Source organism: Poecilia reticulata, chromosome 23 (genome assembly GCF_904066995.2).
Source record: "Poecilia reticulata chromosome 23, P_reticulata-male-v2, whole genome shotgun sequence".
In the NCBI taxonomy this organism is placed as follows: domain Eukaryota; kingdom Metazoa; phylum Chordata; class Actinopteri; order Cyprinodontiformes; family Poeciliidae; genus Poecilia; species Poecilia reticulata.
This window is the reverse complement of record NC_088852.1, coordinates 8,774,505-8,788,491: the sequence shown is the minus strand read 5'-3', so window position 1 is coordinate 8,788,491 and position 13,987 is coordinate 8,774,505. Positions and strand designations below refer to the sequence as shown.

At 39.9% G+C, this 13,987-nt stretch overlaps 1 protein-coding gene across 2 annotated transcripts in view; it reads left to right on the top strand.

Annotated features, from left to right (window-relative positions):
- Positions 1 to 13,987, top strand: part of ube2h (ubiquitin-conjugating enzyme E2H (UBC8 homolog, yeast)) — a 26,426-nt gene extending 12,439 nt beyond the window's left edge. For both annotated transcript variants that reach the window (XM_008400680.3, XM_008400681.3), the window contains 6 exons: positions 6,381 to 6,457; positions 7,662 to 7,736; positions 7,811 to 7,850; positions 8,640 to 8,692; positions 9,885 to 10,013; positions 10,103 to 13,987. In XM_008400680.3, coding sequence (XP_008398902.1) covers positions 6,381 to 6,457; positions 7,662 to 7,736; positions 7,811 to 7,850; positions 8,640 to 8,692; positions 9,885 to 10,013; positions 10,103 to 10,227 — 499 coding nt within the window. In that variant the 3' untranslated portion in view covers positions 10,228 to 13,987. The remainder of the gene's footprint in view (positions 1 to 6,380; positions 6,458 to 7,661; positions 7,737 to 7,810; positions 7,851 to 8,639; positions 8,693 to 9,884; positions 10,014 to 10,102) is intronic.

Genomic DNA, 13,987 nt, shown 5'->3' with positions numbered 1-13,987 from the left:
ATCTACAAGCCAAAGTTACTTAAATTTAGAAGTAGTTTCCAAATAAAAAATGCTTATTGTGCAGAATATTATTTATTTTTGCTATTCGACAGCTGAACTTATCTATCTTGTCAGCGAGAGAAGAATGAGTTCTATTTCAGTCAGCGGAAAAAAACCCATGAAAAGCCAAATTTTAGGTGACAGAACTGTTCATGTTCTCATCAGCAGTTAGTAAAGTGCATGGGAATCTCTATCCTGGATTATTTGCATGTAGTGAAAACGAAAGGGATCAAGAATTACACCTTGTAGAACTCCTTCAGTGGTAGTTGACATGCACAGTTGTAATAAAGCCAGTATCCACCGACTAATCAATTGAGTTATATGCTAGCCCAGCTAAGCTAACCGAATAGTCCTTGGTTTTCCCACCCTTGTTGATGCATTGTGTTAAGAAGTGAGTGGCTGTGTAACTGCCTGATGAGAATTTGTCAAAGTGTTGGGCTTTTCGACTGACTGGTTTATTTCTGGGTTGATTAATGAATAAATGTAGGAGTGTTTCGTATGATAAATGAATGTGGCTGCTGGAGCATCTTGTGATTTCCGAAATTGTTACAGCAAACGAAGCGCAAACTATAAGCTAGGGAGCATGTGAACTGCAATATATTAAAGCTCAGATCACATGTAGGTGCTGATAACTGACTTTGTATTTTAATTCTTTAATCATAATAAAACCCATCCAACAAGCACATAAAGCAGTAAGTGGTTATAATTATGAAATTATAAGCTATAATTTCATAACGTTTTTTTCCTCAACTAGAAAAATGTACAAATGGATTTCTTTGATTTTCAATTTTTTTATTTATTTTTTTCTTTAGAAAATCAAAGTGTGAGCTTCTGCTTCTAACAATCATTCATAATGAAAGGTTTTACACATTTTTTTTTTTTTTTACCGGAGGACCAATATATGTGGCGCTATAGATAAGTACTTAACTTTATGCGCTTGGAGTATTTAAGACCCCAAGATGCATTAAAAAAAGTTAGAGAAATTTCCGAAGTTGCCGATTCAATAGACTTTGGCACTCTTGGCGGTATTTCTTTTCGAAATTAATAGTAAAATTTGTTAAATAACACTGTTTCTCCTGGACAAATGTGATGGATTAAACTGCTTTGTGGCTAATGTTAATGTCAGTGATACGAGATGAGAATGGAGTCATGGGTCACTGAAGTTTGTTGTTGATAATTGCAAGGGGGGGGGGGCAGGATGAAACGGTGTGTTTGGCTTTGATCTGGTTTAATCTCGTTCCCACAGCAACGTCCAGGCCCGTCGCTCGGCAGCCATGCGCCGCTCGGGGCTCGACCTGGGGTTTCTCAGGCGCCATGCTCGGCGTGTGTCGTCGCGCAGTAATCTACTTTGCTCGGTCACATACAAAGTTGAACGCACAAACAGGCATTATTTGAATGCAGGATTGGACTTTAAACGGAGCAGCGTGCATGCAAAGCGATTGCAAACCAATAATCTCCGAATTAAATATTCAAAATGAAACTTCCGTAGGCTCTCGTTTCTGCAACGCCACTGAAAGAATAGTTTTATTTATTACAGATGTTGAAGGTTGTTGGTTTTCAGATGTATATTCTGGCGTTTCTGTTCTTGTCAGAAGTTTTAGAATTGCATAGATTGGAACGTTTTTAAGGATTTCTTCTTTTTTTTTTTTTACTCTGTGTAGTTCTAGTTTCTGTTTTTGTGGAGGAAGCCTACCTGTCGCTCACACCCCAGTGACAGCCTCTGTGTTTCCTGCCTTTCATCTTCAAGGTTTTTTTTTTTTTTTCATTGTGAAGTCTTGCTTCAAGTTGAGTTTGAGGCAGAGAAAGTGAAACGGAGGTCTCTGGTGCAGAGTTCCTCATCTCTACTATAAAACTTGCTCTCTGCTTCTCTCTGTCTGTTGAACCTTTCTTGTTTCTTCTTTAAAAAGTTTCACTCACACTCCTTTCTGCAGCCTTTTTAGTCATCTGTGTGCTCACACACAATATAAGAAATTAGTCCCCCTTTGAACTGGGCCTGGTTTAGGTGCCAGGTCCAAAGCCTAAATACTGTAGATCACAAACCACGCTTGACATATTCTGTATTCATAGTGAGCTCATACACAAATGATTTAATTAGGACAAGTATTATAGATTTTACAATAAACTAGATCTAATTTGGTCTATAAAGTAGAAATGTCTTTTATTATAGAATTGATTCAGACTTCAGAATTGTGTTCTCTGATGATTTGTGAAACATAAAAAGCCCAAACTGAAAAATATCTTGCAATCCGATTCACTGAATGAAAAGCTCGGCAGAAAAATCTAGAAATCTTCAGAAACTTTGCAGGCTGTTTTGTTTTTCCAACTTTGATATCTTTTTCTCTCTTTAATGTATGAAGATTATAACGCTACCGAATTAACTTTCAAAAACCGCTTTTTTTTCCCCTCTTTTTTTGAAGGCATCATCTCCTTCTGTAAAAGCTGAACAAAACAAGGAAGCAGAGCGGTGTTTTCCTGCCTCCCCGCTGCTCGCGCACAAAGCGGAGAAAAGGGTTGTGAAACTTTGAAACGCTTTCCTGCTACGAGTTCAACAAACACCGTCTCCAAGGACGAGATGTTTGAGTGCCTATGACACCACATTGTTTGACAGCGAGCTGTTTATAATTCACCGTCATGTTTATTTTTCCCTACTTGGAAAGAGGTCGAGCGGGATGTGATATTTTGATCCCGGGGTCAAACGGGGATAGCGGCCTGGAAGGGCCAGAAGAACAACAAACATGTCTGCGCCGCAGCCGAAAATGCCATTTACCGAATATATTTACGCATCAGGCTGACGATGCGCTCCGCAAACAAACCGAAAGTACATTAGGAAACGCGATCGGGCTTAATCTATTCATAATTCATGTCGGAACCACAAAACTGAGCGTGTTTTATCGGGTTTTGACGTGACAGACGAATACAGTCGTAGTGAAGTGGAGAGAAGGTGATTTGTGGTTTTGAAATCCACTCAGTCGGAAATAAGCCTGACAGGCCTTTCGTGTTCAACCCCTTTTACTCTAAACCCCCCTGAATAAAATTAAGTGCAACTAACTGGCTCCAATCCAACTATATATATATTTAAATCTTGAGTAGGTAAGCTTACATGCAAAACGCTTCAAACTACTTTATATTCTGGTTTCCATGTGCGAAATAGTGTTTGAAGTCTTTCCCAGGTGTGTGTGTGTGTGTGTGTGTGTGTGTGTGTGTGTGTGTGTGTGTTGCTGCTACTGCTGGTTTGACTGACCCCTGTGTGTTAGATTATGCTTGTGTATATAAAAAGATATTGACCTGGTACTGTCCTCAGATTATGATGTGTACTAATCCAAGTTGGGGGATGGACAGGTGTTATGCGAAGATGGGGAACCACGAAAGAGCTTTAATAAAACATCATAAGATTCAGTTTGTGCACATTTATTAATTTATTTTTTTCAATCTTCAGGTTATTCTAGCATGCATGTCTTTTAGAGAAACTCATTTAGCGTGCATCCAAACCCAGGTTTTGGTAACGCTCCGCCCGGCGTACGTCCATCCCCGCCTTCTGAAGCCGCTCTACCAGCAGCTGTAGAAACGAGAGGCTTATTTTTATTTATTTTTTCTTCTTTTGACCAATTTCTGTCACATTCCTTTCTGGAGCGTAATGCAGTCGTCTTCAACAGTGACGCGTTGTTAATTTTTGTCTCTGTGAGAAGCGATCGCCTCGAGCCTTCCCCGTCTGAAACTAAAAGCCAACGAGTCAGAGCACCGGGTCACGTGACGACTCCGATCAGATAAAATTCATCACTCCGGGTTCAGACTTGCTCGCCACGCCGTCGTGTTAATTTGTGGTGCTTTGTTGCTGGTGGGATGATGTAAAGGTGATGGAATGTACCCAGTCCAGCTGTGTTCACTGTCAAAGCGAAGGACGTTCTTAAGAAAGCATGGGCAGGCAGTCGTTTCTCTGGATGTGACGAGCTCAAGTCAAAAATACTACGTTGTCATGGTAATAGCTGAACATTTTTCAAAGGGGCGTCGGGGAAAACAATCAAACTGCAGCAGCAATTATTCCTGCTGTTGTTGAGGTAATGCAACATGGCTTTCATAGTAATTCCATCTGACATTTATGTTGATATCATACAGAGACGTAATCAAATGTATAAATTCCCTGTTTTAGTTGTATATTTTTAGGTGTTTTGACCAAAACGACTTAGCCGCTTGTAGCTTCCCGTCCAGAATAGGAATGATGCATGACACTCCTTTAGTTTGAAGGAAACTATTAGTTATTTCTGGCAGGAAATTGTTCCTAAATGCTATTTATTGCACTTCCTTTCAGCCAACTAACCAGAAGCTTGTAGTGACACGTGGGACAGGACAGCATTGGGACTAGAAAACAACTTAATTTAGACATCAGGAATGATATAACAGAAAATTTCAGTGGTTATGATCCCTTAATATCAGTAGGGGAACCCAGGCCTTGTACTACTTGGGCTCTTTCTCAGAAGAAAAAAAAAAAACATTTTTAAAGATGAAATTCATAAATTAACTTTTTAGTATAGGCTGCAATGATTTATTTATTAAAATTTTTTTTAAATTTGTTTACTTTTGGGATGCCGCCTTTTAATTTTTTGCCGAACTCAGACTCTGGCTTTTGAGACGTCTCGTCCCAAACACAAGTTTTGGCGACAAAAGCCACAGTTTCTTTTTAAACCGTATCTGAAGTGACGATCATTTTACCACCTGCGTTTGGGGCATACGTGGGTTTGACGTCCAAAAATATGACGTTCTGTCCCGTAAACAGAACAGCGTATTTGGATTTGCTTTCGACATCAAAATATTATGAATGTAGGCTGTAGCTTACCCAGGTTTGACTTGGAGACTTGGAGCCGTTTTTTTGGGGGTTTTTTTTTAACTGGCTAACAAATTTTCTCGAACAATATAGTAAAGGCCTCTTATGCTTTCATATATCATGATGACACAAAGCATTTGCGTCCATTTTTACACCATGAGGTCGGGTCTGACTTTGAGTCTGAAATGGTTAACCTGCAGCATCATCAGTATGGATTCTTATCCCCCAACCTTGTCGCACTGTTATCTTCTAGTGTAACCGTTGCCACCCATCCCCCCCCCCCCCCCCCCTACCCTCTCCACTGCGTTGTATGTGCAGCTTTTCTCTCACTCCAGTGGTTTCACTGTTGGATAAATGTCCCAAAGTGCTTCTATCCAGAACAGAGCTTGGTGGCGCTGCAACACGTGATCACTTTGCTTTTAGTTGTGACTCGGGGGAGGATGGTTTCTATCAGCTCCTGAAGTTTTTTTTTTTTTTCTTTTGCTGCTTTACGCGAATGTCTCTGTGTCTGTGATTTATCGGTATTTCTTGGAATTCGCTCGACTCGCATCAGAAAGAGACCCCCTCCGCCCCCCCCGACTTTAAGCTCATGTCCGAGCAGAAAGCTTCCTCTGTCTGTCTGACAGTGACACATTTCTTTAGTGAAGCCAGGGAATCGTTCTGCTCTTAGCAGACTCAACTGGAGCTTAAAATAACCTCCAGTTCAGTTTAACCCTTCGATATCTGTGACGCTACTAATGGGGTACGCTCTCAATCAAGCACCGCTGCCGCCTTGTGTCTGATGTTTTTGGTCTTTTCTTGTTGTACATGTTTCTTGACTGATTTATTCACTTATTCTTTTGTTTTGCATCTTGTGGTTCTTCTCTCTGCCCCACAGGGAAAAAAAATGGGGAGGTGGGATAAATGGGATTTAAAATGGTTAAAATTTGAGCAAACATAAGCTTCACAGATGTTTGTTTCTTGCAGCTCGAGCCTCGAGGGTTTCTTGTTGTGAATTTTGTGCTTAACTCAAGGACAACTTGGATTTCTTGTAATATAATTTTCTCCTGTGATGCATATTTTAAGAATCATTTAATGATCAAATTTAAATAATCAGAAGAGCTTTAACCTTGAATAGGGGAGGGGTGGGGGCGAAAATAAAATAATTGCGGGGGAGGGAGGAGAGAGAAAAGGCCAGTGGTTTGTGCTTAACGTCCAAATAAAATCATATTGTTTATTTTTTTCCTGCATATTTCTGTTTATCAGATTATGTTTCCTACTGGAGATTTCTTAAACTGTTGGTACACAATCTAAAATGGGAAAAAAGGGGCTAAATGTGGGTAAAATACACTTAAGCAACTTGTTGTGTTCTTGCAGTTAAACCATGGAAGAGAATAGAAAAGCAAACTTCAGATGTTTTTCATTTTCCTATACAACCAAATTTGAATGACTTTTGATTTTTAATTTTTTTTTTCTTTTTGGTCTGACTGGTTCTGTTTTTGTTTGTCCGATCACAAAGCAGTTTTCCTTAACAGCCTTTCAGCATCGAGAGCAAGCATGAAGTCACCATCCTCAGTGGACTCAATGAATTTGTAGTGAAGTTTTATGGCCCACAAGGAAGTAAGTATTCCTGCTTGATTTTTTTTTTTTTTTTTGCAATTTTCATATTTTTATTCCGTTTTCAGCCACATGTTCTCTGCTTCGTTAGTCACTTTAATGTTCCTCCAACCAGTCGTTTATCATCAACCAGTTTTTAAACGGGCATGACCTGAGATGAAATTCTCATCATGAACTCCAAGGTTATCCGCTCAAGAAATCTCTATATTTTTAACACGATCTTATGTGTTTACAGCAAGTTGGCGATGACAGAGCTGTTCTTGTATACCTCTGCAGGTCTGTTGTAGATACTGAGAAGCTTGTACAGAAGTAGACATAGAACATCTAAATTGCTGTGCCATCAGCACAGATGTAAAACCAAAAAGCAGAGTTCAGAATGCCCCGTCATTGGCTATGTATATTTCTAGAAAACAAAGGACCGAGCATTACGCCTTGTGGAACCCCCCCTTAGAAGTTGTCACGGTCTTGCTGTGCAGAATATCTTAGGTTAGCTGCTTGATTAGGTGGAGTGATGTGGTTATTTTTCAGTTACAGATCTCCAGAACACACACACACACACACACACCGATAATGAATGCTGTCCTAAAAGATCAGGGGATTCTATTGTGTGGAAAAACTGAGGTTCCGCACAGCTGGGTAGGAATGTAAAATGAATTGAAACCAGACCTCAGGCTACAAAGTGTGAAACAAAATAGAGCCACGGCCTCATCTGCAGGAAATACTTCCTCCTTGTTATGTTCACAACATCTGCCACACGCTGCCCCTCATGCATCGGTTAAAAGAGGAAGAGGCTCCTCTTGATGACTCCAAACTGTGTCAAGCGAAGCGTCGTTGCAGCTGCTGCTGGACGCCGACGTACATGTGCGTCGTCATCCAGCTGTAACAAGTGTGTGTCGCTGCCCACTTTCAGCACACGAGGGTCTTGTTACACACGGCTATTCTGGGAGAGCAGCACACTTGCTAACGTCGCTTTTATTCCTCTTTTGATGTCTGCGAATAATCCCGAAATGATTCGAAGGAAAAGATTTCTCGCGGGCTGAAATGCGTTACTCTATAAAAGAGGCATGGAGATGGGAGCGCAAAGCCCGGCCGCAGCGGAGAAAATCGACTGCTGGAGTGTGGGAAGGGTGGGACGTCAGGGAAGTAAGACAATTTTGTGTGCTTGTTGGTCTTCCTTTATCGTCTCCTTTCCTCTTGTCATGCACAGCGCCGTACGAGGGAGGCGTGTGGAAAGTGCGAGTAGATCTTCCTGATAAATACCCATTCAAATCGCCATCCATAGGTAGGAGCTCTGCCGTCACGCATCCGATGTTTAGCTTTAACCGAGACTGTGCTGAATTCACTTTGCTCTTTCAGGATTCATGAACAAGATTTTTCATCCCAACATTGATGAAGCGTGAGTCGAATATTTATAATTAGTTTAAATTAGTGTTCTGACTGTTTGTTGTGTTTTTTTTTACTCTGTAATTACATTACATCTATTAGTTTTTACTATATTGTAAAGCTTATTAATTACTGGTCCACAAAACATTAAGTCCATACAGTTCCACTAATTAAGAAATGTTCTTTTGAGCACACCACACTATCTATAAGATTGGGGTCCAAAGACGGATTGGGTTCGTTTCTGGTTGAGAGAAACTGATTTTTATTTAACATGTCTTCACTTTTCAAAGAACTTATGATTCCAATTCACTCTTAATCCAGCCCATAAGGTGGATAAGGTATTTAAAGGTGAAATAGACCTACAGCATCTCACACCACACCACTGACGAACTCCTAACTTCATTCTGACGGAATAGTTGACCTGGACTCTTCTACCAGAATCTGAAGAGCTTGTTGAAAAGACATTTCTGGTGCAAACCTCGCTTTCAGTCATATTTAAGAAGTTTAAAAACGGGTGAGGTTGATGTTTCGGGAAGGCCATTCCAGAAGTTTAATGTTTGGCTAGTAGATGCATTCTTAATGTGTGATTGGTGTCATTGTTTTGGTGGGATACCAAAGTGTGTAAAAGTTTGATTTGAGGTAAAGATGAGGAATTTTAGGAGGGAAATCCTATATGCATCTTGCTAAGAAACGGTTCCCCCTGATATTAGTGAGGAATAATTGATATATTTGAGCATGTAGATATATATATATATATCCATCACCAGAATTCTCCCAACTCTGCTTTCCTCTGGGTTTTCAGGTCAGGAACAGTGTGCTTAGATGTCATCAACCAGACATGGACAGCTCTTTATGGTAAGTGGCTACACAGACGTACGTGTTTAAATTAAATTGACCCGCCCAAACCCATGTGAGTAACTTGTTGTGGCACAAACCGTGTGAAAAGGGACGGATAGCTAGCCCCTTGAGCACACCAGACAGCCACTGTTGGGTCCTAATCTACTTACTGGGGGGGGAAAGTAAACACTAATAAGGTAACGCTGTAACCCGCCAAGGTCAGGAAACGTTCACCTCAGACAGATGAGTCTCTGTTTGCCGGCTTTAAGATGGCTTGCTCTCGTTACACTTCCAGATTAGTTTCTCATGATGTCGCCTCTCTAGAGCTGAAGCAGCAGTTGAACTGAAAAATGGTGCTATAGTGATGTAAAGAGCCAATGCTTCGGTGTCAGTTTCTGTTAATTACAACCGATGCGCTCACATAGAAAGATAAGTTTTAGACTCATAGTCTCTGTTTGTTTCTTTGATAATTGGTGCTCATCTCTAGAAGAAGACGATCAGATTGGAGAAGGGTGTTTCAACTAGGCCAATAGCCAGAGAATTGTGTGTAGGGCTTACCTACAAAGGAGGAGGTATTGAAAGCATTAAAATGCGCTAATTGCTTTGAAAAGTCAAGGGAAGCTGCTGCTCTTAATTTGACCAAACTCAACAGTGACACTGAGTGGAGAAGGGGAGAATTGCAGGCTCTCTAAAAAGACCAGCTATGAAAAAAAAATCAAGGTTGAGTCAAAAATATTTGATCTCATTACTTTACGGATTTTTAAAACGGCACCTTATCGAGGTAAAAAATACTCAAACTTTATAAAAAATTAAAAAAAATCACACAAAACTTTATATGATAAATCATAGAACACTGCAGAAAACTATACAAGATTTTCTAAATGGGTTTTACAAATAAAAATGAAAATTGTTTTTTTTTTTTTGTTCATCCCCCTTTACTTTGATCCCCCTAAGTGCAACAATGTACCTTCATAAGTTGCCTAACTGGAAAGACAGGGCCATCCATCTGAACTGACAAGAATGCAAAAAGCCATTGGTTACTCTGGAGGAGCTTCAGAGCTCTACAGCTCAGCTGGGAGAGTCTGACAGGAAAAAGGTAGCTTAGAAAGTGGGTTTGAATTTCTCCGTTAGGTTTAGCTCTAGTGTCTATGAACTTTTTGCAGTGGTCAAACTCTGAACTTTTTGTTGTTGTTGTTGTTTTCATGCCTAGATCTGACCAACATCTTTGAATCGTTCCTGCCCCAACTGCTGGCTTACCCAAACCCCATCGACCCCCTTAACGGCGACGCAGCTGCCATGTACCTTCATCGGCCAGAGGAGTACAAACAAAAAATCAAAGGTTAATCCTAAACGAGTAAAAAAAAAAGAAAAGTTGCTCTTTTTATTTTAATTTAATTGTGACTCTGTTTTCTGTCTTTTCTTCTCCAGAGTACATTCAGAAATATGCAACAGAGGAAGCTCTGAAGGAGCAGGAGGAAGGGACGGGTGACTCTTCATCTGAAAGCTCCATGTCTGATTTCTCAGAAGACGAAGCCCAGGACATGGAGTTGTAGTAATAAAGGGTTCCCTCCCAATCACTCCCCTTCCTTTAACCCCCAAACCCCCCACAGAGACTATATTTGATTTCCTAACCACGAGAAAGCAGACTTATAATATTCATATTTAAACAAGTTGATTTTTTTATTTTTATTATTACGACTAAACAAGGATTTTTATGGATATATAGCCTTTGGTGTGTTTTGACAGACGCCCCTTCTCCTCTGTAGTCGTTCTCCCCGATAGCGTTCACAATCTCTGCTGCATTTGTTCGATGTTGTAAAATTCCTCCCTCCACCCGAAGCGTCCCGTTTCTTTGCTTAGACTTTTTTTTTTTTTTTCTTTCTTTCTAAATTTGACACAGTCATTTTCCTCCATGCAAATTGGCAACGTGTCGGGTTGCTCTTTGAAGGCGAAAAGTGCTCCCATTTCCTCCCAAGACAGTATTTGTAAAAAAAAAAAACTTGATAACTTTTGAGACAAAAGTTGGCTTTGCTTGCAAATTTGAAACGAAATCCGTTCTGCGTATCCCTCCACCGTCCCTCTCTGCTGTGCTGGTTGCGTTGCGCACAACTGTTGCAAACTAGAGCAAGTAAGGGGGGGGGGGAACGATGCTTCTGTTTTATTCAGGTTACAAAACTCTTATTTTAAGGCACACAGCCCCAGTAGACGCTCATCGATGAATGCAGAATACGTGCTAAGCATATCTCTGGTAACATATACTAATGAAGAAGAAAAGTCTGGAATAATAAGGTCTGTTTCGGTTTAAGTGCTGTGTCGGATGTTACATATTTTTTGTTTTAGTCTTTTGACCGTCTTGGTGTTTAAAAGAAGAAAGGGAAAAAAAACAGGCAAGATATTGCAGAACAAATGAATGCCTGTCTGACTACAGGGTGACATGGATTGCTCTGGGTATATCTGGTTTAAGCGTATTTAGTAAAAAAAAAAAAAAAAAAAAGTCTGTAATATAAACTATATTTTGGCCTGTTTTTTTTTTTTTTTTTAGAATAAAATTATTCTTATTAGTCAGAAAGCAGATTGTCCTTGTTGCTAAAAACCAGCATGAAAGGGAGTTTTAAACTTGTGAAGCATCCCAGGCCCAATGATCTTTGAGTTTTTGGGTTGAAAATGAGGAGCGCTTTTTGTTTTTTTGTTTGTTTGTTTTTTTTTTTTTTTGGTCGCTACATACAGGTTAGTCCTTCTCACATTCCACTGCTGCGCTCTATACCCTTTGTAATCGGTCTGACCTGTGCTGCGTTACCTAACAAGAGGCAGTCTGCTTTTACTAAGAAGAAGAAAAAGACATTTGGAGGTCGGGGGGGAAATGTATGTAGAAATCGGTCTCCTTAAACTAAAACATCTCAGTGTGGTAAGTAATGATGCCGAAAGAACATTACAAGTGCAAACAGAAGTTGTTTCTATTACCCTAAACTTTTATTACCTGTACTCTTTAAAAGAAAAAGAAAAATCGTTCACTTTGTGATAAAAATATTGAGGTTTTTTTTTTTTTTTTTTTTTAAATAAAGTGTCTGTATACTGCATTTTGGCTCTGACTTCCTAACCCGCCCCCCTCCCAAAAAAAAAAAACAGTTTGAGCCAAAACATTAACTTTTTGATGCTGATCAGGGTGAAAATTGGTGCAAATCCAGAAAACTGACATATTTTGTAGCTCTGGTTCCCAGGATGAAAAATGCATGCTTTCTGGGAAGTCATCACATCACCTTCAGTCTAAGCTCCCCTTCCCTCCTCTTCTGTGCCTCATCATTGCATCAAAAAACTCAGCAAAAACTCATGTTTTTAAGAAGCCATGGAGACGACTTGTTATATTCTGGAGAAGCACATCGTTTTAACTCTTCCTCCTTTTTCTTTTCTGGGTGCGAGTCCATTGTGTTGTCTTTGTGCGTCGACACAAAATTCATCTGGAGCGCTCCAGGTTTTCTTATAGCTAATGTTTGAAGTAATCTTTGTTTCTGTTCTGCGTTGTGGTTAACCATGTTTCGCCTAGAAGGTATTAAAGAACAAAAGCAAGCTGGAAATCATGCAGGAATTGTTGAGCTGTTTTTTTGTTTATTTTTTGTTACGTCAGGATAGATAGGTTTGTCGTTTGGTAAACCTACAAATTAGGTTCCTTTAGTCTTGGGTTATTTTCACTCTCTCATCTAACCGTATAGACGCACCCACTCGAGCTTGTACAGCGATTTCACACTAGGCAGGTTTTATTTTTTTGAGCTGTAGCGCTTGTGACAGATCTGACTTGTACAGAAAGCAGAAATGTGGCTCGGGCCTTTCTTCTGTCGGGCTGTTTTTGTGCTCTCGGACATCCACTCGTTCGAATGTAGAGGCATCCCTTTTGTTTTCAGTTTGTAAGAGAATTTTTTTATTTATTTTTTTTTAAGGTGTTTTAATTTCTCTCACCTGCAGCTGTGTGGCTTTTGGTGAAAGCTTTCCTTTCCGAGATGTTCCACGTGTTCCCTTCTAGTTTACGTACGGCTTGTGACACTTGGCTTGGCCATCCTAGGAAAAATATATTTTTAATATACAAGCTGATTTTATCATGCAAACGTCTTAAAAAAACAAACAAAAAAAAGTAAAAAAAAAAAAACAAAAGCTATTAAAACCATCTAGAGTGGAAATGCACCAGTCGGTCAGCCAGAAATTGGAATCTGCAAGTTTCCTTTTGGTCATTCTCTCATTGTCAAATACTGAAATCTCCCCTCCTAATTAAATTTCTAAAATTAAGACTGAACATTTTTGTCATAAAAATGCATCGGTGCATTTATTTAAGTTTAACTGAAATCGGATCAAACTTGGAGTCACATTCATTGTCGCATCCATGAGGATAATCTTGTAATTCTTTCATTTTGCGTTGGATTCAAAAACTAACATGTCTATCAAACAATTTGCAACGCTGCTTTTTTGGCCTCGGAGGTCATTTTTAGTGGCTGGGAAAAGCCTGATGGATGCATCTCTACTTCAGAGACATTGTTATACCGGAGAGCGCCGAGGTTGGCGTGTTTCCAGAAAAGAATCGTTAAAAATAAGGTCGACTTCCCCAAATACGAGAAATGACTTCAACTTTTCTGGCACTTTGCATCCGCTGAGCGTTAAGGCGTCTAGTGTTGACCTGATGTTGGTTCCCATCTTGGAGCTTCTTGGCTGTTGAGGACCGTAATCTGTGCTCGCCTGCGCACCCGGCTGGATAAAACGACGAGGAGCTTAAGCCAAACTTCAAAAGCCCCTACTCTTTGTTAGCACAACCGAAGAGTCGTCTGCACAAAAAGATCCCGCCTCTTTCTCTCTCTCACTCCGCTGTGTTGACTGTGTCTCCTTTTAGCAGTTGCATGCTTCTCAGTGCGCACCTTCACTCAGTTTCTGGTGCTTGTGTGGATTTTCTAACCCCTTCCAGGCACTCCTACCATCATCAGGCCCTTTTTATCAAGCACACACTGCGTTGAACATGTAAGTTTGAGGGGGGGGGGGAGAAAACAGAAAAAAAAAACTATGTATTTGGTACCTATTGTGTGATACTTGCAGCGTTTAAAAAGGCAGAAGGTTTTATGTTTTGATCTGTTTGAAGAAGTTCATTCTGGTCTTAATTTTTTCATCTTATTTTCCCTTTTTTTTTTTTTTTTTTTTTGCCCTCCCTCTCCCATTGTGAAGTGGGCATGCTTGTCAAAAAGACAAATGCTCTCTGTTAACAGGCTTATAATCTCATAAATAGTTGTGTATAAAATAAACTGTTATAACTTCTTTTTTTAATAAAACATTGAATATGTA